At 39.8% G+C, this 26,767-nt stretch overlaps 1 protein-coding gene and 1 non-coding gene across 3 annotated transcripts in view; both read right to left on the minus strand.

Annotated features, from left to right (window-relative positions):
* UBE2K (ubiquitin conjugating enzyme E2 K) overlaps positions 1 to 25,867 on the minus strand; it is a 68,645-nt gene extending 42,778 nt beyond the window's left edge. Inside the window, exons 1-2 of one of the 2 annotated variants that reach the window (XM_034671927.1) lie at positions 25,622 to 25,867; positions 20,194 to 20,238 (exon numbers count right to left, since the gene is read on the minus strand). In XM_034671927.1, the coding sequence (XP_034527818.1) occupies positions 20,194 to 20,238; positions 25,622 to 25,684 (108 nt within the window). In that variant the 5' untranslated portion in view covers positions 25,685 to 25,867. The remainder of the gene's footprint in view (positions 1 to 20,193; positions 20,239 to 25,621) is intronic. The other variant, XM_002925166.4, reaches the window with a different exon arrangement.
* On the minus strand, positions 10,647 to 10,795 carry LOC117804524. The gene has a single exon (XR_004629006.1). It is a non-coding gene; the product is annotated as a U12 minor spliceosomal RNA (small nuclear RNA).
* Positions 25,868 to 26,767: the final 900 nt, after the last annotated feature.

Raw genomic sequence — 26,767 nt, forward strand, 5'->3', positions numbered from 1 at the left:
GGAGAAAATATGCAAAAGACGTATCTGATAAAGGACTGTTACCCACAATACACAAAGAATTCATAAAATTCAACAATTAAGAAAACAAACAACACAAAATATGAACTTAAGACCTTAACAGACACCTCACCTAACAAGAAATACAGATTGCAAATAAGCATATGAAAAGATGGTCCGCTTCATATGCCACAGGGGAAATGCAAATTAAAACAATGAGATACCACTATACACCTATTCGAACACCCAAAATATGGACAAAATGCTGGCAAGGATGTGGAGCAGCAGAAATTCTCAATTGATGCTGGAGGGAATACAAAATTATGCAGCCACCCTGGAAGACAGTCATGGTTTCTTTTCTTTTTTTTTTTTTTTTAAAGATTTTATTTATTTGACAGAGACAGCCAGCGAGAGAGAGAACACAAGCAGGGGGAGTGGGAGAGGAAGAAGCAGGCTGCTAGCAGAAGAGCCTGATGTGGGGCTAGATCCCACAACGCCAGGATCACGCCCTGAGCCGAAGGCAGACGCTTAACGGCTGCGCCACCCAGGCGCCCTGACAGTCGTGGTTTCTTACAGAACTAACCACACTCTGGTTATTTACCCAAAGGAGTTAAAAACTTATGTCCACACAAAAACCTGTACACAGATGTTTATAGCAGCTTTATTCATGACTGCCAAACTTGGAGGCAACCAAGATGTACTTCAGTAGATGAATGTATAAACTGTGATGCATTCAGATAATGAAATATGAAATATGTATTTATTACATGTACATATATGTAATAAAAATAGCTATCAAGCCATGAAGAGATACTGAGGAAACGTAAATGTCTATTGCTAAGTAAAAAAGCCAATCTGTAGGGGTGCCTGGGTGGTACAGTCGTTAAGTGTCTGCCTTCGGCTCAGGGCGTGATCCTGGCATTCTGGGATCGAGCCCCACATCGGGCTCCTCTGCTGGGAGCCTGCTTCTTCCTCTCCCACTCCCCCTGCTTGTGCTCCCTCTCTCACTGGCTGTCTCTGTCAAATAAATAAATAAAATCTTAAAAAAAAAAAAAAGCCAATCTGTAAAGGCTACATATTGTGCAATTCCAACTATATGCCATTCTGGAAAAGCAAAACTATGGAGACAGTAAAAAGGTCAGCACTGGTGGTAGGGGGGAGGGAGATGGACAGGATGACACAGAGGATTTTTAGGGTAATGAAAATACTCTGGGAAAAAGCTCTCAGTTTTTCCCCATTGAGAATGATATTTTATGTGGAAAACCCAAAAGACTCCACCCCAAAACCGCTAGAACTCATACAGGAATTCAGTAAAGTGGCAGGATATAAAGTCAATGCACAGAAATCAGTTGCATTTCTATACACCAACAACAGACAGAAGAAAGAGAAATTAAGGAGTTGATCCCATTTACAATTGCACCCAAAACGTAAGATATCAGGAATAAATCCAACCAAAGAGGCACAGAATCTGTACTCAGAAAACTACAGAATGCTCACAAAAGAAATTGAGGAAGACACACACAAAGAAATGGAAAAGCATTCCATGCTCATGGATTGGAAGAACAAATATTGTGAAAATGTCTATGCTACCCAGAGCAATCTACATATTTAACGCAATCCCTATGAAAATACAATCAACTTTTTTCACAGAAATGGAACAAATAATCCTAAAATTTGTATGCAACCAGAAATAACCCCAAATAGCCAGAGGAATGTTGAAAAAGAAAGCCAAAGCTGGTGGCATCACAATTCCAGACTTCAAGCTTTATTACTAAGCTGTAATCATCAAGACAGTATGGTACTGGCACAAAAACAGACACACAGATCATTGGAACAGAACAGCGAGCCCAGAAATGGACCCTCAGCTCTATGATCAACTAATCTTTGACGAAGCAGGAATGTCAAATGGAAAAAACAGTCTCTTCAACAAATGGTCTTGGGAAAATTAGACAACAACAAGCAGAAGAATGAAACTGGACCATTTCCTTATACCACACTCAAAATGGATGAAAGACCTAAAGGTGAGAGAGGATTCCATCAAAATCCTTGAAGAGAACACAGGCAGCAACCTCTTCGACCTCAACCGCAGCAACTTCTTTCTAGACACATCGCCAAAGGCAAGGGAAGCAAGGGCAAAAATGAACTAAGGGTACTTCATCAAGATAAAAAAACTTCTGTGTAGCAAGGGAAACAGCCAACAAAACCAAAAGACAACCGACAGAATGGGAGAAGATATTTGCAAATGACTTATCAGATAATGGGCTAGTATCCAAAATCTATAAAGAACTTATCAAACTCAACACCCAAAGAACAAATAATCCAATCAAGAAATGGGCAGAAGACATAACGGACAAAAAAGGCAAAAAACAGACAAAAAACAGGCAAAGAGGACATCCAAATGGCCAACAGACACATGAAAAAGTACTCAACATCACTCGGAATCAGGGAAATAACAACTCAAAACCACAACAAGATACCACCTCACACCAGTCAGAATGGCTAAAATTAACAAGTCAGGAAACGACAGATGTTGGTGAGGATGCGGAGGAAGGGGAACCCTCCTATACTGCTGCTGGGAATGCAAGCTGATGCAGCCACTCTGGGAAACAGTATGGAGGCTCCTCAAAAAGCTGAAAATAGAGCTACCCTATGACCCAGCAATTGCACTACTGGGTATTTACCCCAAAGATACAAATGTAGTGATCCGAAGGGGCACACGCACCCCAATGTTTATAGCAGCAATATCCACAATAGCCAAACTATGGAAAGAGCCCAGATGTCCATCAACAGATGGAGAAAGAAGATGTAGTGTACACACACACACACACACCCCAAAAAATGGATTACGTAACCATCAAAAAAAAAAAGAAATCTTGCCATTTGCAAGGACATGGATGGAACTAGAGGGTATTATGCTAAGTGAAATAAGTCAATCAGAGAAAGACAATTATCGTATGAGCTCACTGATATGTGGAATTTGAGAAACAAGGCAGAGGATCATACGGGAAGAGAGGAAAAAATGAAACAAGACAAAACCAGAGAAGGAGAAAAATCCTAAGAGACTCATAATCTCAGGAAGCAAACTAAGGGTTGCTGGAGTGGAGGGAGGGGGGTGCGAGGGATGGGGTGGCTGGATGATGGACACTGGGGAGGGCATGTGCTATGGTGAGCACTGTGGATTATGTAAGACTGATGAGTCACAGACCTGTACCCCTGAAATAGATAATACATTATATGTTAATAAAAATGAATAAATTAAAAAATAATAAAAATAAAAATGTTTTTATGTGAAAAAAAAAATAGAAGAAATAAGAAAATACTCTGGGGAGGCACCTGGTTGGCTCAGTTGGAAAAGCATGCAACTTTCGATCTTGGGGTCATTATTCAAGCCCCACATAGGGTGTTGAGATTACTAAAAAATAAACTTAAAAAAAAGAAAGAAAAAATACTCTGTATGATATTATAATGATCGACACATGTCATTACATATTACATTGCCCATAAAATAAACACCAGCAAGACTGAACCTTAAGGTAAACTATGGACTTTGGGTGATTGTGATGTATCAGCGTAGGCTCATAAATTGTAACAAATGTAACCTATACCTTGGTAGTTTGTAGGGGATGCTGATGAGGGAAGCTATGCACCTGCGGAAGCAGGAGGTACAAAAAGTTGTTGTTGTTGTTGTTGTTGTTGTTTTTTTAAGATTTTATTTATTTGACAGAGAGAGAGCCAGCCAGCAAGAGAGGGAACACAAGCAGGGGGAGTGGGAGAGGAAGTAGCAGGCTCATAGCAGAGGAGCCTGATGTGGGGCTCGATCCCACAACGCTGGAATCACGCCCTGAGCCGAAGGCAGACGCCCAACCGCTGTGCCACCCAGGTGCCCCAAAAGTTGTTGTTCTTAAATCTTGTGATATTGCACAAGCCTTCCTTTACAACTATCATCACACACAGAGCTAGAATACTTTTAATGTGGTTGTACCCTTGTTCATATTTAAGAAAGTTCATAAACTGAAAATTCCTGTATTTACTAAACATATAAATGCATAGAAAAAGTTATTGAAAGTTCCCCCTGAAAGAGAGGATTAGGACTGAGGAGAGGATGGAAGGGGTAAGTATTGAGAACGTTTACTCTGGGGCACCTGGGTGGCATAGTTAGTTAAGCATCCAACCTTGGTTTTCAGTTGGTTCTTTCTGGGTCGTGAGATCAAGCTGCGGGCTCAGTGCCGAGTCTGCTTAAGACTCGCTCTCCCTCTCCCCCTTGCCCCTCTCTCTCTAGTAAATGATCGCCCCCCCCCAAAAAAAGGAGAAAACTTTTACTCAGTATATTTCTACATCGAAATATACTGAAAAAATTTTCACAAAGACCCTGTACCCTTAATTTAGAACTTTCTAACCTTCCAAATTCCTATATCACTAAGAAAATAAAAGTAAAATAAAATAGAAAAGTCATGGGCTCAACGGATAAGATAAAGAATAAGTAAAATAAAGGTGGAAAAAAGAAACTAAAAAATGAAGTAAATCATACCCTGTATTTGCTACATGTTAGTAACAGATCATAAATAATAAATAAAATGTATTACATAAGAGATTTTTTAAAAAACTACCTAAATTGACAAAAATTTTGAACATGAACAGAACATTCAGACAAAAAAAGAAATTCACCAAAAATATGCCTTTCAGCAACCGCTCTAAAAAGCCACCTGGTTCTCAAACACATACCCCCATTTACAAAGAATAATCCCATACTGTTTCAAAAAAATGAAATGAGTAGAATGATCATAAACACATTTTATAAAACAAACATGGCTCTGACCACCGCCCACAAACTTAACCCAGCACAATTCTGAACAAATACAGGCAGGTCTCACTAAAAAAATATACAACTGTAAACAAAATCTCGGTTAACATGCATTACAAACTGAAGTACTATTCACTATGACCAAGAGGGATTTATTCCAAGAATTCAAGAATGATTTCATTCCATGAAAACTTTTATCAAAAAGTACTTGGGGGGTGCCTGGCTGGCTCAGTCAGTGGAGCATGAGACTCTTGATCTTGGGGTTGTAAATTTGAGCCCCAGTTGGGTGTAGAGATAACTTAAAAATAAAATATTAAGGGGCACCAGGGTGGTGCATTTGGTTGAGAACAGGACTCTTGGTTTCAGCTTCAGTGGTGATCTCAGGGTCATGAGTCAGGCTCCACGCTCAGCAAGGAGAGTGCTTAAGTTTCTCTCTCCCTCTCCTCCCCACCCTCCCACCTGGAACACATATGCTCTAAAATAAATAAATCTTAAAAACAAACAAAATCTAAAGAAATTAAAAAGGTATTTGGAAATGCCTTAATTTGACAAATACAGGCCTTAATTTGACAAAGAATATATATGAAATTGAGACAAAATTATATCTTTCTTAAAAAAGGGAAAAGACAAGAAAATATGCCATCACTTCTACCACTTACTAGTAATCCTTTCACCTAAACACAAACACTATTATAAATCCAACACGAATTCATTTTGCATAAATGTTATTTTAACCACAAGAATTTCAAACAACAGAGACAGATCTCAAATTACTTTTGAAGCTGTGACTTGAAATCCCCAATTCTAGAACTGTGAAAAAGTTAATTTCTGTTGTTTATGCCACCCAGACTATGGTATTCGTTATGGTAGCCTACAGTGACCAAGACATTCACACACTGATAACAAAAAAAGAGAAAGGGAAAAACCATTATTGCCACTGGAGGTGACTACTATACCAAATCTTTACTCTGATGATAATTTTCATTCCAGTTGATGATGGAAAACTTTTCTTTCGAGGAGAATATTAGCTAAGCAATGTAAAGTTGGCAATTAGGAAAATCAACTTTCCACAACCCCCAATGAAATAACTGATGCAGGCAAGGATCAAATGACCTAGCATCGCTAACAGTGAGACAACCTGATATTATTACACATCTATTAATGATTGAATATGAAATATATACTACACTAGGAGTCTTCTCGCCAAAAATGTTTAACCTGAATATAGTCAGACCTTTACACATAAACTCCCAGGTTACAACAAATATAAAAAGCACCACCATAAAGGAATCTCCAGGATTTTCAGTATCAAAATGAGAAAAAAAGGGTGTATATGAGAGAACCACTGTAAATTTTAAAACGCTAAAAATTATACTCATTTGCAATTTGTAGACCTTAAGGAGAACATGCTCCCCCCCCACCCCTGGCAAAAAAGGCTATAAAACCTGAGGAAATATGAATATTATATACCAAGGAATTAACCTTCCCTTTGGTAGGATAATGATACTATAGTTATGTAAAAGAATGTTATTTTTAGGAAATGGAATCTCAAGATTTTGGTAGTGAATTACCTTCGTATCAATAACATTAACAACTGTTGAATCTAGGTGGTGGGAATATAAGTATACTTCAACTTTCCACTTGCAAATTTTAATAAGGGACACCTGGGGTGGCTCGCTCAGTTAAGCGTCTGCTTTCAACTCAGGTCATGGATCCTAGGGTCCTGGAATCAAACCCCGTATCGGGCTCCCTGCTCAGTGGTGAGTCTGCTTCTCCCTCTGCCCCTCTGCCCACTAATGCTCATGTTCTCTCTCGCAAATTCATAGGTGAATTCTGGGAAGAAAAGAAAGAAAAGAAGAAAAGAAAAGAAAAAAGAAAAGAAAAGAAAAGAAAAGAAAAGAAAAGAAAAGAAAAGAAAAAAGAAAAGAGAAAAGAAAAGAAAAAAGAAAAGAAAAAAGAAAAGAGGAAGAAAGAGAAAGAGAAAGGAAGAAAAAAAAGAAAGAAAAAAATTTCTAATAAAAAAATAAATTTAAAAAATTAGACAAATGATTTTTGTTTGACTTTTAAAAAATTGTATTAATGGTGAGAATATGATGAAACTGGCTGCCTCATGCAGTGCCAGTGCTAGAGTAATTTACAACAAACTTTCTGGGAAGCACTTTGGTCATCAGCATATGAAAAGTTCAGACACTATGACCCAGTAACTTTTTTCCAGGAAATCTATCTTAGGGAAATAAATTCATGTAAAAGTTATATAAAGATACTCCATTCAATACATGCACACACACGCAGGGAAAAACAGAAACAACTTGTAAATGTTCAATGAAAGAACGGTTTAGGGTCGCCTGGCTGGTTCAGTTAGAAGAGCAAGACTCTTGGGGCGCCTGGGTGGCTCAGTCCTTAAGCGTCTGCCTTCAGCTCAGGGCGTGATCCCGGCGTTATGGGATCGAGCCCCACATCAGGCTCCTCTGCTGGAAGCCTGCTTCTTCCTCTCCCACTCCCCTGCTTGTGTTCCCTCTCTCGCTGGCTCTCTCTGTCGAATAAATAAATAAAATCTTAAAAAAAAAAAAAAAGAGAGCAAGACTCTTGATCTCAGGGTCGTTGAGTTCAAGCCCCATGTTAGGTGTAGAAATTACTTAAATAAATAAAACTTAAAGAAAAAAAAAGAATGGTTTAGTCAGGTAATACTAAATATTAAATATATAAATTAAATACTACTACTATTTAATGCTAAATAAACATTTTTTAAAAGATTTTAAGTAATCTTGGGGTGCTTGGGTGGCTCAGTCTTTAAGCGTCTGCCTTTGGCTCAGGTCATGATCTCAGGGTCCTGGGATCGAGACCTGCATCAGGCTCCCTGCTCAGCAGGAAGCCTGTTTCTCCCTCTCCCACTCCCTTGCTTGTGTTCCCTCTCTCCCAGTCAAATAAATAAATAAAATCTTGAAAAAAAAAAAAAGATTTTAAGTAATCTCTACACCAAATGTGGGGCTCAACCTCATAACCCTGAGATCAACAGTTGCCCACTCCACCGAGCCAGCCAGACACCCCTAAACAGTAAACATTTTTAAAGAATATTTAATGCCACATAGAAAATATAAGATATACCACGTGCCTAGGTGGTTCACTCAAACATCCAACACTTTTTTTTTTAAACATTTTATTTATTTGAGAGAGAGAGAGAGCGCACAAGTAGTAGAGCGGTAGGCAGAGGGAGAGGGAGAAGCAGGCTCCCCGCTGAGCAGAAAGCCCAATTCGGGGCTCAATCCCAGGACCTAGGGATCATGACCCTAAATGAAGGCAGACACTTAAGTGACTGAGCCACCCAGGCGCCCCAAATGTCTGACTCTTGATCTCAACTCAGGTCTTGATCTCACGGTGGTGAGTTCAAGCCCCCCCCGCCATGGAGCATACTGAGGGAGGGAGGGAGGGAGGAAGGAAATATAAAATACATTAAGAGTAAAAAAAAATGCAAAGCAGTATACTACATACTAAGACATTGATTTGGTTTAAAAAACAAAAAAATAAAAAATAAAAAAATAAAAATAAAAAACAAAAAAAAAGGATGTTACTAGCAATAGCTATTTGTACCTGATGAGAGACTACTGCTTATACTCAACATCTTCGTACATTTCTAAATTCTCAAAAAGTAGTAAAGAGACAAAGACTGTGCTTCTAATAAATATTTAAAGACTGTAAGCTCTTATCCCCATGGTCATACACATAATTTTGTTATCACCAAAAATCACACCTTCTCTGAAATCCATTTCAAGTTTCTCAGATTCCCGACCTCCTTAGATGAAGTTCACTATTTAGTACTCCAAACCCAGCTATTAGCTGGCTTAAAGAAACATCACCCACTCTCCGTCATTATCAATCATTCCCTTCCTTAACCTTGATACTTTTGTTCCTTCATGGTATTCATATGGCAAAGCCCCACTGCTAGTTAAACTCATTCCCCAATTAACTTAAAAAAACAAAACAAAACCACCTTCCTGTGTCTGCCCCACAACTATCATTAATTGGTCTCATGTTCAAGTGAAGACCACAAATCCCAAATGAAAACATTGCCCTAAGTGTCTCCGCTCCTATTAAAGATTATCCTTCCATTTATGCTAGTAATACCTCCCTTGTTCTTCTCAAGGACTTCGCAAATTCAATCACTCCTCCTTTCTCTAGCATAATCAATTTCCCCCATTCATCAACATATAAACATAACAGAATATGAGAAATTTTGTAAGGGGCACCTGGGGAGGGGGGCTCAGTTGGTTAAACAATCTGAGTCTTGATTTTGGCTCAAGTCATGATCTCAGAGTTTTGAGATCAAGCCCCGAGTCGGGTTCTGAGTTCAGCACAGGGCAGCCTGTCCCTCTCCTGCCCGCACTTGTGTGCACGCTCTCTCTCTAAAACAAACAGAATCTTAAAAAATTTTTTAAAGATTTCTGAAGCCATATTCTTCAGTAGCTCCTCCCTCTCTTCTCTGCTCCTCTGTCAAAGCAAAACTTTACAAAGTTGACTACAGCTGCCAGTTCCTCACCTCACTTCCTCTTACTAACTCCATCCACCTTCACCATTCCAATGAAAATATTCTAGTCAAGGTCACCAATGATAACCGTGCTGCAAATTCAGTGGTCATTTCTCTCCCTTAGCACGACAAAGTTGACCACTCTTGGAACTCTGTCTTCTCTTGGTTTCAAAGACACCACACTCCCCTGGTTTTCCTAATATATCATTAATAGTTCACTCTCCTTACCTTTGAATGTTTCTTCTAGGCTCAACTATAAAAGATGCTAGGGGTCCATGACAAAAACTAGAACTTTGTCCTAGGCTCCCTCCTTTTCTAACCAAATTCTCCTAGAGGTAAGTCACCCAGTCTAAGCTTTAACCTAACAAGAACGGAGCAAAACTCCTAATTCCCTGACACTTTCAATGTGCTCCTCCCACTCTTTCCCATCTCGGAAAATAGCACCACCAACTGTCTAGTTGCTAAAGACAAAGTTCTAGGTGTTTTTCTAGGTTCTTCACTTTTCATCTGCACCATCGACAAGCTCCTGTGACTCTACCTTTAAAATATATCCCAAATACTTCTCTTCAGCCTCCTATTCAACTATAATCCCAAAATACAATCATCTCATGCCTAGGCTATTAGAAAGGCTTCCCAAAAAGTCTTCCTTAGTTCATTCCTGCCACTCGCCACCTCCACAGGGCAAGATGCCTAACCAATTTCCTTTCTCCTTTTGCCTTCTTAATGAAACCCTGATTTTAACTGGGGAGCAATGTGCTCAGCTAAAAAAACATTTACCAGGGGCGCCTGGGTGGCACAGCGGTTAAGCGTCTGCCTTCGGCTCAGGGCGTGATCCCAGTGTTCTGGGATCGAGCCCCACATCAGGCTCCTCTGCTGGGAGCCTGCTTCTTCCTCTCCCACTCCCCCTGCTTGTGTTCCCACTCTCGCTGCCTGTCTCTATCTCTGTCAAATAAATAAATAAAATCTTTGAATGGGATTTCTCAGAAAGCTCTTTAAAGGGGTGAACTCAGCTGACATGTGGGTTATGCCTTTCCCTTTCTGAAATTCAGACATGTGGTCTGAACCTCTGACAGGCATTTTGAGAGTTTAAGGACAAGGGTCAAACTCCTAAGAATGGCAAATTGAAAGTTAGTAGTCTATTAACACCGTAAAATCCCTAACCAAGAAACTCTGGGAAACTTCTCTCCAGTCTTGACTTTACTCCAGCCAAACTCAACCCCTAACTCCTAAATCCTTTTTCTTTACATCTTCAGTTTCAAATTCATTCTCCACACAGCAGCCGAAGTGTTTTTTGTTTTTGTTTTTTGTTTGTTTTTTAAAGGGGGACGGGAAGATCTTGACTCCCAACAATCCCGCAAAGTAGACAAGTAACCTTAGGGGCAACCTTTACCTGCTCAAAAATACGTCTCACATTAGCAGTGAGCAATCAGGCGTCACCCCGAATTGTTATTTCCTTAGTCAAAAGTTAAAGGCATCAAAGCGTTTTTTGTTTTCTTAAAGCAAGAGAGATCTAGAAAGCTTGCACCACGGGGGTGGGGTGGGTGAGGGGGAAGGGGAAGAGGGAGAGGGAAAGACAGAATCCCAAGTGGGGTCCACACCCAGTGCAGAGCCCGATGAGAGGTTTAATCCACAACCCTGAGGTTATGAACTGAACTGAAATCAAGTGCTGGACACAACCCACTGAGCCACCCAGGGGCCCTCAAAGTGGTCTTTTAAAAACAAAAATTCTGAGGGGTGCCTGGGTGGCTCAGTCATTAGGTATCTGCCTTCGGCTCAGGTCATGATCCCAGGGTCCTGGGGTCAAGCCCCGCATCAGGCTCCCTGCTCAGTGAGCCTGCTTCTCCCTCTCCTTCCTGCTTCCCCTGCTGTGCGCGCTGTCAAACAAATAAAATCTTTTAAAAAAATTTTTTTTGGTTTTCTTTAAATCCTCAAATGGCTTTCAGAGTCACTTAAAATACAAATTCCTGGGGCGCCTGGGTGGCACAGCGGTTAAGCGTCTGCCTTCGGCTCAGGGCGTGATCCCGGCGTTATGGGATCGAGCCCCACATCAGGCTCCTCCGCTATGAGCCTGCTTCTTCCTCTCCCACTCCCCCTGCTTGTGTTCCCTCTCTCGCTGGCTGTCTCTATCTCTGTCGAATAAATAAATAAAATCTTTTAAAAAAAATAAATAAATAAAAAATAAAATACAAATTCCTTACTTTGGACTTAGAAGTTTTACGTGATCTGGCTTCCGCCTACATCTCCAACTTCATCTTGCATCATTCACCGTCTCTTACCTACAATACTCCAACCACAATAACTTTTTGCTTGCTTAAACATAGCAAATTTTTTCCTAATTTATGGCCTTTACATTCACTATTTCCTCTGATCTGGAATGTTTTCATCCCCTAAAGACATAGCTTTATCATTCAGATCTCAATTTAAGTCAAGAGTCCTAGGAAGGGCCTTTTCTGAACACCCACTCAAAAACAATTTCATCTATACAATATTGTATTTCTCTGTGTTGCTTTTATTACTTGTTTATTTGTCTGTCTTACCTTGCCCCACTCATCGCTATAGTCTCAGCACATATCATGGTACCTAGGAAAAAGAGAGCCCTCAAATATTTGTTAAATAAATAAAAGAGCTGTTGGTAACGATGATATAAAGATGAGCCATGACGCTTACTCTTGAGCTTCTCAGGGAGCACTGGGCTCCCTGCTCAGTGGGTCATCTGCTTCTCCCTCTCCCTCTTTCCCTTCCCCTGCTTGTGCATGCCCGCTCTCTCTCAAATAAATAAAATCTTAAAAAAAAAAAAAATAGGGAGTTTAGTAGGGAAAGACAGCTTCAAATCACTAAAAAAATTAAAAATTACAAATTTGGGTTGAAAGTCAGATTGGAATTATATTCAAAGCTCTTTTAAAAACTTCTAAACATGTGTATATATGTACACGTACATTAAAAGAAAAAAACAATAGAATAACCAAAATTAAGGTGTATCTCTACATGTTTGAAATATTTCATAGACAAAAATATTTTATTTTTTTAAAGATTTTATTTATTTATTTGACAGAGACACAGAGAGAGAGGGAACACAAGCAGGAGGAGTGGGAGAGGGAAAAGCAGGCTTCCCGCTGAGCAGGGAGCCCAATGCCGATGCCAGGCTCGGCCCCAGGACCCCGGGAGCCAAAGGCAGATGCTTAACGACTGAGCCACCCAGGTGCCCCAAACAAAAATATTTTAAATCCAAGACTTATCCCCAGGGGTGGGATTACAGATAATTTTTACTTTATTATAGCTCTATGCATTTTCCAAAATTCAATAATAAGCAAACATTTGTTACTTTTGTATTCACAGAAACTGGCTATTTATTTAAAACTGAAAAGCAATTCTACATTGACTGTATAATGATTACCAGTGCTTTCTGTATGCATATAAGAATTGATCATCCTAATGTATGACTAAGTTAATTTCAATTTACCCTCCCAACTATCAGTTTAAGGGTTATTCCCAAGGAACTCTTTCCTGAGGTTAGGTTACCCCACCCCAACCGTTCTCCTTACTTACACTCAACAAACACACATAAAATTGTTCAATGTTTCATTGCCTTACTAGACTATAATTTACTCCATAACAGCATGGACGATGTCTTTTTTTTTAAGGATTTTATTTATTTATTTATTATTTTATTTCTTTCTTTCAGAGAGAGAGCAAGAGAGAGCGCGTGCCCGCCCGCACAAGCATGAGCAGGGGGAGGGGCAAAGGGAGAAGCAGACTCCCTGCTGAGCAGGGAGCGAAATGCGGGGCTCAATCCCAGGACCTTGGGATCATCACCTGAGCTGAAGGCAGAGGCTTGACTGACTGAACCGCCCAGACTGAGTCACCCAGGTGCCCTGGACTATGTTTTATTAACAACACAGGTGGCATTCAATAAATACTTGAATAAAATGAAGAAAAATGTGGACTTAAACTAAAAAGTTAACCCATGGTGATACACATGATGTCATACATAATACAGAATAGATGCCCCCTGAGATCTTTAACAGAGAAAACTACAGAATAAATAAATAAATAAATTGCCTTCCCACCATCTTACTTCCCAGCTTTTGGCTTTGACATTATAACACCCCAAATCACAAACTAACCAAATTACCAACACTTAACACTGAACAGAAACCCAACCTCATCTATGGGCCACCTTTATCAACATATTATAAAGTCCCTAGTCTCAGAAGCAGGATAAGCAGTTATACTTTCATAATGGTTGGGGATAAGCTCCCTGGTGCTTAAAAAAAAATCCTTAAACTCATTTGGGAAAACAACAGCCTCCTGCTTACCTGGCAATGAGCTCAGCAATAGAGAACTGAAAATATAAGATAAGTCTCTTCCTTCAATGACTCACACTCACAGTTCCTAAGAGCAGACAAAGCACCTAAGTAAACACCAAAGGATATAATCAAAGTATGACCAAGCCTACAGATAAAAATAATGTCTGACACATATAACCACCTAATATCTCATCCAAACACTTAATATCTCATCCAAACACCCAACAGCCTAGTAATACCACTCTCAGATACACATCTAACATTCTTACACACACGCACCAGCAAAAACTGGAAATAACCAAATGTTCAATAGAGGCATAAACTTCAGTATATTCTATTTAAAAAGAAAAAAAAAGAAACTACTAAGAAGGATTTAAGAAAGATGAAGCAAAATGTATTATCACTGCTGAAAAACCATAGTATCAGACAACCCACACTTTATGCCAATCCCAAATAGGATAGTTCACATAAAACAAAGAAACCTTGGGGCACCTGGGTGGCTCAGTCAGTTACGCCTCTGCCTTCAGCTCAGGTTGTGATCCTAGAGTCCTGGAATAGAGCCCTACATCAGGCTCCCTGTTCAGTGGGGAGTCTGCTTCTCCCTCTGTTCCTCCTCCCCACTCACGTTCTCAGTCTCGGTCTCTCTCTTGCTCTCTCTCGCTCTTTAATTAAACAAAAATAAACAAACAAAAAACCCCACAAAAACAAAACAAAGAAACCTAAAAGTAAAGTACCCACAGTCACTTGAGAAAGAAAGCTACATATACTAGCCCTGCATTTGTAATCACTAGAAAAATACATAATCCCAAAAATGGTGAAAATAATTAACAGTGGGGCGCCTGGGTGGCGCAGTCATTAAGCGTCTGCCTTCAGTTCAGGGCGTGATCCCAACATTCTGGGATCGAGCCCCACATCAGGCTTCTCCGCTGGGAAGCCTGCTTCTTCCTCTCCCACTCCCCCTGCTTGTGTTCCCTCTCTCGCTGGCTGTCTCTGTCAAATAAATAAAATTAATTAATTAATTAATTAATGAAAATAATTAACAGAATAAAAGGCCTGCCCTAACAGCTATGCAAAGGTTTATGCACTTTCAGCAGCAACTCCAAAAAAAAAAAAAAGATGTCTATCAAAAATTTTTTGACTTACTGTGTTACTAAGCCTACCAATTCCAGGCACTATACAAGATGAAGGAAAAAAGATGAATAAGTATCCTCAAAGAGCTCAATGATATCTGGCCGGAGCAGAAAGACATATGTACAATTACCAAGACATATGTACTAACAAAATCCTGACAAAATGACACTGGAAAACAGGGGGGAACTGTGTTTTCACAAAAGGTTTATCAGGAGTGGCATTTTAGGATAAGTACATTTCGAAGGCAAAGGAGGAGGTAAGGGCTTACTCCAGGCAAACAAAACAATGAAATGGTGAGCAATTTAGTGTAGCTGAAGGTCTGAGACAGAGTGAAGTATGTGTATGCATGCAACTGTATTGAGACTTGACAGGAAATAGGTCAAGAAAGGTAGGCTACAACAAAAGTATCAAAGTTCTGACTTTATGCAATAGGCAGTAAAGAAACTAAAGGAAAACAACAAGATCATATCTTAAAAATTAAATCCTGCGGCATGGGGGCACCTGGGTGGCCCAGTCAGTTAAGCGTCCGCCTTCGGCTCAGGTCATAATCCCAGGATCCTGGGAGGGAGCCCCGTGTCGGGCTCCCTACTGAGTGGGGAGTCTGCTTCTCCTCCCCCTGCTCTCTAATAAATAAAATCTTTAAAAATAAACAAACAAATTAATTAATAAATAAATCCTGTGGCGTGGCACCAGGAGGGTTGAACAAAGGCTACAGAGAAATAAATGTAAATAAGCAAGCTGTTTCACTATAAATAGTCCATCTGGGATATGACAACCTGACCTAGAGTGATTAACAAAAGGAATGCAAAAGAGGAAACAAAGATTTAGGAGATAAATGGAGAATAAGGGATGAAATCAACTTAGAAAGGGTAATAACATAGTATGAAGGAAAACCAGCAGTATCAGAGCAACCCAAGAGGCAAGCTCTGAGAAATGAAGTGAAAGATGTACAAAATGGACTGATGAGAAGTTACTCTGCATTTGACAAACGGGAAGATACTGGTAATGCCTGGAGAAGTAGTTTCCATATGCTATGGTAGAGACAGAAGCCTGAGTACAGCAGTTAAGGAATATAACTTTTATTTGCTCCTATAACCAAATATAAAATATCTTTATGATAATTAAGGAAAAGATTTCTGAAACAAAATACAAAAAGCATACCATACAGGGAAAAAAAAAAAAACAGAAAAATGTGACTTACTTCTTTCTAAGTGAATTCTACCCCCAACGCAGGCCTTGAACTCACAACCCCAAGATACAGTCACACACTCTACCAACTGAGCTAGCCAGGAGCCCCCCTAAAAGTGTGACTACTTAAAAATTAAACTTCAGTGGTGCCTGGGTGGCCCAGTCGTTGGTTGTCTGCCTTCAGCTACTGAGTCCCGTCTCAGGCTCCCTGCCAGGGTGGGGGGGGAGCCTGCTCCTCCCTCTCCCACTCCCCCTGCTTGTGTTCCCTCTCTCACTGTCTCCCTGTCAAATAAATGAATAAAATCTTTTTTAAAAAAATTAAACTTCAGACAAAAGATATGACAAAGTTAAGCAAAATGAAACAGTCACAAAAGGACAAGTAACGTATAATACAGTAGCTCACAGAGACAAAAAGTAGAATGATGAATGATGAATGCCATGGGCTGGGCAACAGAGAAGTAGAGTTACTGTTTAATAGATACAGAATTTCGGTTTTAAAAGATGAAATGAGTTCTGGTGACAGATAGTAGTAATGGTGGTACAATAACGTACAATGAAACTGTAACTTAAAACTGTACAAGATGGTAAGTTTTATATGTGTAGTATACCACAATTACCAAAAAAAAAGCATAAAAAAAGTTAAAAATTAACCCACATAATGGAAGTAGATAAAATTATATATAAAGAATTCCTGCAAATCAGTAAGAAAAATACAAACCATGCAAGTTTTTTAAAGATTTTTATTATTTTTGAGAGAAAGAGAGAGAGCGCGCGCAAGGGTGCACGAGCAGGGGGGGAGGGACTGAGGGAGAAGCAAACTCCCCACTGTGCAGGCTGCACAGGGCAAGAGATGTGGGACTCGATCCCTCATGACCTGAGCTGAAGGCAGATGCTTAACCAACTGAACCACCCAGGTGCCCCAAATTTTTTTAAATGAGTAAGGAATGAAAACACTAAGTTTGCAAAAAAAAAAAAAAAAAAAACCCAAAACCNAAAAACCACAAACCTAATGGCCAATAAACCCAAAAATATGTTTAATATCTCTACTGGCAGGGGAAATTAAAATTAAAATAAGCTACCATTTCGCATCCATCAGACTGATAAAAATATAAGTCTTAGAAATGTAAGGTCACTAGAACTCTTATACACTGCTGGAAGCGTGTAAATTGATACAATCATTGGTAGCTTGAAGCAATATCCAGTAATGCAGAAGATGCAAAAACACTCAGATCCTACAATATTACTTCGTAGGAACAACTCGTATGTGTCCAAGAAAACCTATATAATAATGTTCAATGCTTTTTTTTGGTACAAAAGCTAAATGCTGAAACTACATGCTGCACATAGAAAATGAACAAACAACAACAAAAAAAACTGATGTGAAATACTACATAATTTAAAGAACCAAAGCAATATGCATTGTCATGGATAAATTCTAAAAAAAAAAAATAACACTAAAAAGAAAAGTTGCAGGAGGGGTGCCTGGATGGCTCAGCTGGTTAAGTGTCTGCCTTCAGCTCAGATCATGATCTCTAGGTCCTGGGATCAAGCCCCATGTCAGGCTCCCAGCTTGGCGGGAAGTCTGCTTCTCTCTCTCCCTCTGCCTATCCCCCTGCTTGTGCTCGCTCTGTCGCTGGCCTCTCTCAAATGAGTAAATAAAATCTTTAAAAAAAAAATAAAAAGAAAAGTTGCAGGAGATGTAGAATATAACAATATGCTATGAAAAAAAATTTTAAACTTTTAAAAACACTAAAAAGTGCTTTTACACTCAAAAATATTATGGTTTCAATAGTAAAAACAAAAGTATGAATGGGAAGGATATAGGCATTTTCCGGTTACTTCTAAGAAAGAGAATGGAAAAGGGCAAAGGTTACAAAGTGAACTTTATCTGTATGTTTTATTTCTTGGGGGAAAGGGCCAGTTAACCAAGTATGAGAGACTTAAGATCTGTTAAATCTATACCATGAACATAAAGGCATTCTCACCTAATGTTTTCTAAACTTCTAAATCTAAAACATTGCGTAATTCTAAAAAACACCTTTAAAAATAATGGACAGGTAGCAAGGAGCAGAAATGATTGTACACACTAGTCTTTCCACCATAATCAGTAAATATTTGGGAGTCAGAGACCTACTTTTCAACCCGTTCCACCAACAAGTTGTTTGATACAGAGAAAGTTACCTACTTTCTTCAGAGCTGTAATTTTCTAATCTGTAAAATAAGAACAACATCAATCTCATAAGGCTGCCATACATATAAGATGTCAGATAGTAGGCATTCAACTCTAAGTATTTAGTATTTTAAATTTGCAGTAAAAGCAAAGAACTAAAGGGAGAAAAAGGACAAAGGTTTTGAATGAACTAACGTTCTCTCCTTTGCAAAATTACATAAGAGAACACCACGGATGTCAGATGGATGTGACCGCCACTTTCTATCTTCCAACACCCAATTCTAAAACAGGAATTTTAGGGGCGCCTGGGCGGCTCAGTCAGTTAAGCGTCTGCCTTCAGCTCAGGTCATGATCTCAGGGTCCTGGGATGGAGCCCCATCGAGCTCACTGCTCAGCCAGCAGTCTGTTTCTCCCTCTCCCTTGCCGCTCTCCCCACCCATGCTCTCGAGTGCACTCTCTCATTCTCAAATAAAATCTTTAAAAAAAATAAAATAAAATTGGGGCGCCTGGGTGGCTCAGTCGTTAAACACCTGCCTTCGGCTCAGGGCGTGATCCTGGAGTCCTGGGATCGAGCCCCACATCAGGCTCCTCCGCTGGGAGCCTGCTTTTTCCTCTCCCACTCCCCCCCCCCGCCTGTGTTCCCTCTCTCACTGGCTGTCTCTCTCTCTGTCAAATAAATAAAATCTTAATAAAATAAAATAAATAAATAAAATAAAATAAAATAGGAATTTCACCAAGGGATTCAAGATTACTTTAGATATACCACAGGATTAGAATCTAGACTTCTTGGTGCAGTTCAAGGCAATCAGAGCCACACCAAGAAATCCCAAATAATCCTGTAAAGCTGTATTATCTGAAAGACTTCCAAATAAAGTACTTCTTTTTCAATTAAAAAGGTCACATTTTAACACAACCTCTTGCCCAATTTACAACTGTCTCCTAAAGAAAGATTAACACCTTGAGAACAAGGCCCACATTTTTCTTTTGCATTCCCGTTTCGCCACAGGTTGTGCCACAGGTTGTTCGCACACAGATGACAAAGAAACTCTATCAGAAGTACTAAAGCCCCTTATATTTAAATCTTTTCTTCAGGCAAATTCACATAGAGCTATCACTACACCACCTAAGGAAACCTTTATGATCCAACACAGCAACAAGCAGAATATGAACATATAGCTAATTTTGACATGTCAACAGCTATCCGTTCATATGTCCCAGAATTGCTCTGAGCACTATAAAGATCCTTTAATCTTCATACATTCTTACAGATAAGAAAACTAAGATACAGTCACTGCTGCAGGTATTAAATAGAAAAGCCAGGACTCAAAGCAAATCTAATTCCAAAGCCCACGTTCTTAATCACTAAGCTAAATTTACTGTATCATGCTTAAGGAGTGAAATATCTCTGCCTCCTGCCAAATTTAAGTTCTCACACCAAGATAAAAAAAAGCAAAATATACTTAAATACACTAGTCAATATTAAACTGTCATTTAGCATTTACAGTATCATTTATGAAAAAAATAGTCCCATAAAGCAACCATATACAATGGTTAGAATGGACTGTTATGCAAAAAGCCTGGGTTCTTTAACCAGATCTGTTTATCACTAAATAATCTCTTCAGGCCTCAATTTCCTGGTCTTATAGATGAGAAATTTGGCCTAGATCTTTCAACTCAAATACGCAATGCATTTTAACACATTTTCTAAGACACTACTAATGTTATTTTTTGAACAAAGATTTTGTGTTTAAGTAGGCTCCACGCTCAGCACAGAGCCCAATGCAGAGTTCAAACTCACAACCCTGAGTTCAAGACCTGAGCCAAGATCAAGAGTTGGATGCTTAACTGACTGAAACACCCAAGTGCCCCCTGAACAAAGATTTTGAAGGGCATCTTCTGAAAACCTTCAAAATTAAAACAATCATATAGTAAACATTTGCGTCTATTCTTTCACTCAAACATACTCAAAGCTAATCTATACTATTTTAAGTCAGGAAAGTGCCTGGAAAGGGATGGCTGGGGCGTTCCTGTGGCGTTGGTAATATTGTTTCAGACCTGATCTGGGTACTGGTCATACCTTATGGTTACCTTTTACTTCAACGTGAAGAAGGTGGTTTTTTTCCTAAAGAAAACAGAGAAGATACTTAGATGCTAATTCCACAACTATGTGTGTATCAGAGCTGTGCATGCAACCTTTCCAAATATGTAAATGTGTTTCCTGCTTAATTTTGTCAATAATCTCTGCTCCCTAGTTCCAACTCAGGTGCCTACAGAAAAAAATCATTTACTTATAAATTCCAGTATTCCTGTAATTCCTTTGGCACTGTCATGTGAAATCTGAGGTCGGTCTTAACTTCCCCTTGGAACCTAGCTCAAAAACCTCCCTTCAATATTACAGACCTGAAACTAATATAACCCTGTATGTTAACTAACTGGAATTAAAATAAAAACTACAAAAAACAAAACAAAATAAAACCCTCCCTCCATACACATACCCTCAAAGCTCCCATAATATTTACTCTTTGCACCTAACATTTTTATTTATCTCCAACCAAGTAAATTTTCTGGGGCTGTGGTCAATATGCTCAATCACTGTTGATAACATTATTTACTGGAAAATAAGAATATATATTCTTCACAAAGGGGTGACATGCTAGGGAATCCCAGATGCACCCAGATCCCTGATGGACAGAGGTCAAAGTCTTTATAATAGTAAAATAAAACAAGATATGCACCACAAACAGTATTACATGGACAGGCTCCAATTTTTTTTTAATACCATCAAAAGCTTTCCTCAGTCAGCCCACACCCAGAACCCCATAAGGCACACTATATAAATAAGTTACACAGAGCTGTAACTTATGTAACTGTAGAAACTGCTTTTCTACTCTTAAAAAAAAATGTTCAAATTCTGGTTACATTCATTTCCAGCAAGGAATTTCACCTTTTTCTTTCAATCAAAAAGGAGAAGTTTAAAAGAAAAAAATAATCATTTACAAAGGGAAAACAAACATAAAATCTTAAAAAACATCACTCAAAGCTAGTAGGAGCCATGCTATAAATCTTTTTGTACCTTTACTGTCCACCTTTTAGATAAAATATACTACACACATCTTACAAAGTTAATAGTCTGAAATGTTCTTCTAAAGAGTTTCATCTACAGCAGTGGTTCTCAACATTTGGCAAAGTCTGGAGACATTTTTAGTTGATATAACTGGCAAGGAGAAAGGGTAAGGAGGTAGGGAGAAGGGTTAGCTGCGCTACTGGAAATCAGTGATAAAAGCCAGAGTACTACTAAACAACCTACAATGCAAAGAAGAGCCACTCACAGCAAAGAATTCATCATCTGCCTAAAACGTCAATAGTGCTAAGGATAAGAAACTAGGGTCTACAGAAATCAAAAGACTTCCTTCTAAAGACTTGCCAACTAGTTCTATAGATCAAACTAGATCAAGTATATTAAATTTAAAATAACACTAAATATAAAATCCATTTAAACACTTAAAAGAGAACTTATACGATAGCAGTTTTCATGAAATCAATTTGTAATGCCATAATTTTAAATATTCCCTCTTGAAATCTTAGAAAATGTTAGCAAAGTACAATCACAGTATGAAAAAACTACAGATAACATATAACAAACAAGAGCATGTGCACTGAATTAAGGGCATTTTACCTCACTGAGCTTCAAATTTAAAAGTATTTTGCAGAAGTGCCTGGGTGGCTCAGTCTGTTAGGTGTCCAACTCTTGGTTTCACCTCAGGTCACATCTCAGGGTCCTGAGATGGAGCCCGATGTGGGGCTCTGAGCTCAATGGGGAGCATGCTTGAGACTCTCTCTCACTCTCCTTTTGCCCCTCTCCCCGCTTGAGATAGAGTGCATGCACGCCTTCTCTCAAAAAAAATTTTTTTTAATATTTTGCATATTGACATGCAAGTAAATCTTAAGTAATTTACAGGTAACACTTATTTTATTTTTATTTTTTAAGATTTTATTTATTTGGCAGAGAGAGAGAGCACAAGCAGGGGGAGCAGCAGGCGGAGTGAGAAGGAGAAGCAGGATCCCCTGCCAAGCAGGGAGCCTGATGTGAGGCTCCATCCCAGGACCCTGGGATCATGACCTGAGCCAAAGGCAGATGCTTAACCGACTGAGCCACCCAGGCTGCCACAGGTAACACTTATTTTAATGTTTAAACTATTAAATTAGGTTGTTTTTAAATCCCATAACCCATAATACAAACCAGTCTCAGTTATTTTTAAATAATTAAAGCATGCCTATCCTTGGAAAGTAATGACAGTGGGGTACAATATAAACAAAAGCAGACCTAGATCCAAATCCCAAAGCTGTATGTTTGTAGACAAATAATTTAACTTCTTTGAATCTCAATGTCCTCATCTAAGAAACAGTAAATCTAATTCAAAGAACTGTTCTTGAAAATCAGCAATAATGCATAAACAAATGGTACTAAGAGCCACTCTACAAATGGTGGTTAGTTAACAGCAATAATAATACAACATGTGAATACAGATTATAGTTTTATTATATCCTCACAATCAACACTTAGTAATTCGATTCATAAAATAACTGTAAAATGTATTTTAATCAATTTTCCACTCCTGGCAATTTGAAATATTACTTAAAATTCATACACATTTACAATTCATGTGTGACACATAAAGGAGACGGATTTCCAGACAGTCTCAAGGAAAAAAGGCCTAGATGCCATTATTTATTATTTTAAGTAAATAACATATTGGCATGACTCAAAACTCAAAACGGATCCTTTGATGCCTGTTACCCCAGACACCCAGCTCCCTTATACACAAATAATCAATTTCACCAATTTCTCATTGAGTCAAATACACATATTTTCCCCTTCTTTCAAAACAAATGGTGGCCTCCTCCACACTATTCTGCACCTTGCTTTTCACATTTGATTTATCTTGGAGACTATATTTTAATTAACACACTCCAAGAATGGCCACTTGTAACTTCTTATGGTCAGAATTCACCAAATGTCAGCTAGCTTTATAAGACAACTTAAAAGGGGGGGGAAAAGTGTCCTTAAATCAACTGGTATTCTTAGGAAACAAGAGCGTATGAAACAAACTTTGGTAAACATGGAGATTTACACAGATGAAATGATGAAATATTTGATTACTTGACCAGACACTCAAAATACTACATTCCCACACTTAAAAAGGAAACACGTGGAACAAGTCCTTCAATGAGCTGAAAGTAATCAACATAATCCACTTATAGAACTGGGCCTACTAATTACCAATGAAATAAAATATTGGTGAAAATAAAGCTATTTATTGGTTATAATGCAAGATTAAATTATCTGACCCTCTCCTAAATGTACTTTGCAACTTATTTTCTAGAAGAAGTTTCCGTACAGACTTATAAAGGTACTCTTAAAACAAAAAAACAATTTGTTTGCATTTTCTATTCTCTTCCTTTGAACTACTATAATGCTTACTTGAAGCAAGGCTTCAGCATCCCTTACATATAAAGAGCAGTATTGTTTTAACAATATGCACACTACAGCAATGTTAGATTTCTTTTAAGCTTTAACTGAAGTACTAAAAATATCGTAAAAGTCACCTCACATAAAGCAAAGATACCATATGAATTACGAGAGCAGTAACTTACCATTTTTAAGTAACAGAAAATAAAGCATTTGAAAGTTTTATATTAAGTCTCAGGCTTGTACAACTTTATTACAGAAGAAATGTTTAGGCTGTTGGCAACTGTATAACTCAATCTTTCATTAGGAATATATATGTCAACTATCCTGGAATATATTTTCTTGCAAATTAAAAGTTAGAATCATTGTTTCACTGTATTAACAATACAGACACTTATGACCCTATTTCTGCACTGTACCACAAAAATACAAAGTCATCCTTCCATTCAGAGTTTTGGCACTTGAACAAATACAGAGGTCAGAGTTCATACACATGCTCTGTAAAACAGATCATTTCTTATAGACTACTACATTCAATAAATCTGCTAGTATTTGTTATTTTTAAGTTAATTTTAGAGAATTATATTCAACATGTCTAACTGGAAAAATGATCACTGTAGAATAGTGACAAAGCTCAAGTACTATCACTTATATCTATTACTCATCACGTACTTAGAATGCTGAATTTCACAAATCATTTAGATTATCAAAGTTTCAACATAAGAGAAAATACAAATAGTAATGATACATTCAATAATGATATGTGACATCTTCAAAATAATAATTATTTCAGTATTACTTTTTCATCTCTCTTTGTTAAATCCAAGGAGGAAAACAACTTGGCATTCTTGTTGATTTGGGTCTGAAAAATTGTACTGATTCTTGCATAGTTTTGAGTCAAATCACTAGGATATTCTGAATATACTATATAAATAACTATGGGCAACATCAGAGTAAATTCTGCAAGACTCAAGAGCAGCTTGAAACAAAAAAATGTTTTTTATAATTTCAGATATGATACATCAGGACAAACCTACTCGATAAGGAAGTATAATAATGTATTGATCTGGTGAAATCCCATGTTTTTAATAGGGCTGTTTTTCAAAAGTAAGAATCAAGTTAACTATGAGGGACATCATAATGAAGTTTCATGGCACAACACAACAGTCACAGAGGCATTGTCTTAGGAGAGACTCTGATCTGTAACTTGTAAACAATATTTTGAAATAAGCTACTCGTACCATCATTTTTTCCTAACGAAAAATATTTAAATGCCTTTAAGACACCAAACAACCTGCCTTCACCCAATCAAAAAGCTTTAGATGTCAACAGAAAAGAGGCCTAGAAACTGGGGGTTGCTGGGGTCGGTGAAAATGAGATAATGATCTAATTTGGAATTAATTTCCTACCTCAGGTGAAAATTCCCTTATCTCCCACTCAAATAAAATAGTATCCCATTATGTCTCCTCTTCTCTCCCAACACCGAACTAGGGAGGGAGTAACTCTGAACGTCCTTCTTTCATCAATACCTAAGGCCTTTTACCGCTCCTTCCCAAAGGAAAGGACAGTGGAGGCCAAACAGGCTAGCTATAACGTAGAATACCCTCAAAAGTGTGGGCCTTTGAGCAGCGCGGCTCTCCGGATCCAGTTACCACCTTTCCCCTTCCCCCAACCCACTTCCCGGGTTTTCTCAGGCTCGGCCTGCTCCCTCCACACCCTACAGCCACACTTCCAGCTGTTGCCACTGCCTCGGGGCTCTCTCTAGAGCTCACACCTCTCCAAGAAGTGCCCCCTTCTCCATCTGCCCCCCAAACCGTGTTCCTCTCCAGACCACCCCGCCCGAGGCGGTCCATCCCAGGGCCCAGGGAGGGGAGGAGAAGGCGACGGAAGCAGGGGGAGACTGCTGCTTCCCCACAGGCAGAAGGGCGACCGCAAGGAGGGCCACCCAGGGGTTACCGGGGATATTGGGGTCGCCGCTGGAAGAACCCTCCCGCCCTGGGCTGGGGTGGGGGATGTCCGGGAGTTCATTTCTGACCTCCTCGCTCTTCAGCACCTCCTTGAACTCCCGCTTGATTCGCTGCACCGCGATGTTGGCCATGTCTCCGCCCGCAGCTGATTCGTACCCGCCTCCTCCGCCACCGCTACGACCACCGCCACCGCCGCCACCTCTTCCACCACCGCCTCCTCCCTCGGCGATTCACACCCGAGCACACAAATACTGCCACTGCCACCCCAGCCGCCGCGCTCTCCTCAGTGTGGAATCACCTCCGCGCCCGGCCACCAAAATGGCGCCGGGTCCGCGCATGCGCAAGACGCTGACCCGGCCGGGCGGCGCAGCCGCTCCCGTTGTAGCCCCATACGCCTCAAACGCGAGCCCGCGCCGCGCCGCCCCGCGCCGCGCGTCTCTGCCCGAGCTGCGGCCGCGCGGCTCCGCCCTGCAAGACGTCTGGGGCCAGGAGGGTGCGGCTTCCGCGCTGGCCGGCCCTGCCAGGGCCTCCCGGGTCCTCTCTTGTTCCTCCGCCCCTCTTGAAATCACTGTGGTGTGGTCAGGGCTTCCAGTCCATGGCCTCTGCCTGAACGCTGAGTCCAACCTAACGGGTTCACACGGCCCCGCTCGGCTACGAGCGCTTAGGAGCGCCGTCCTGACTCAGCCAGACGCAGAACCCACACACTTAATGTGCCTGTGTCTAGTGTATAAAAACACCATTCCAGAACTCGATCCGGCACATTTTCTGTTGGTATAGCCCAGAAAAATCCACTGCGGTCCGTTTTTGTTCTGAAGCCATTAGAGTGCCACTACTAATACGATCATTCCAGGTACTACGCGTCACTGAATTAAGAGCGGTCATTGTTGGGTCCCATCAGGTGTATTTGAAACAGGTACCCCAGGTAGATGCCTGAGTTGGATTTAGAAGCCAGATGTTGATCTTTGAGCTACTTAAATAATTAATACCGAGTTTAAATAGTTTTTAACCTCGAGCGTACATCAGAATCCCTGAAGAGCTTGTTAGAAAAACCAGGTTGGGGGCGCCTTGGTGGCTCAGTCGTTAAGCGTCTGCCTTCGGCTCAGGGCGTGATCCCGGCGTTATGGGATCCAGCCCCACGTCAGGCTCCTCTGCTGGAAGCCTGCTTCTTCCGCTCCCACTCCCCCTGCTTGTGTTCCCTCTCTCACTGGCTGTCT

This window comes from Ailuropoda melanoleuca, chromosome 11, assembly GCF_002007445.2.
Source record: "Ailuropoda melanoleuca isolate Jingjing chromosome 11, ASM200744v2, whole genome shotgun sequence".
Classification (NCBI taxonomy): Eukaryota; Metazoa; Chordata; class Mammalia; order Carnivora; family Ursidae; genus Ailuropoda; species Ailuropoda melanoleuca.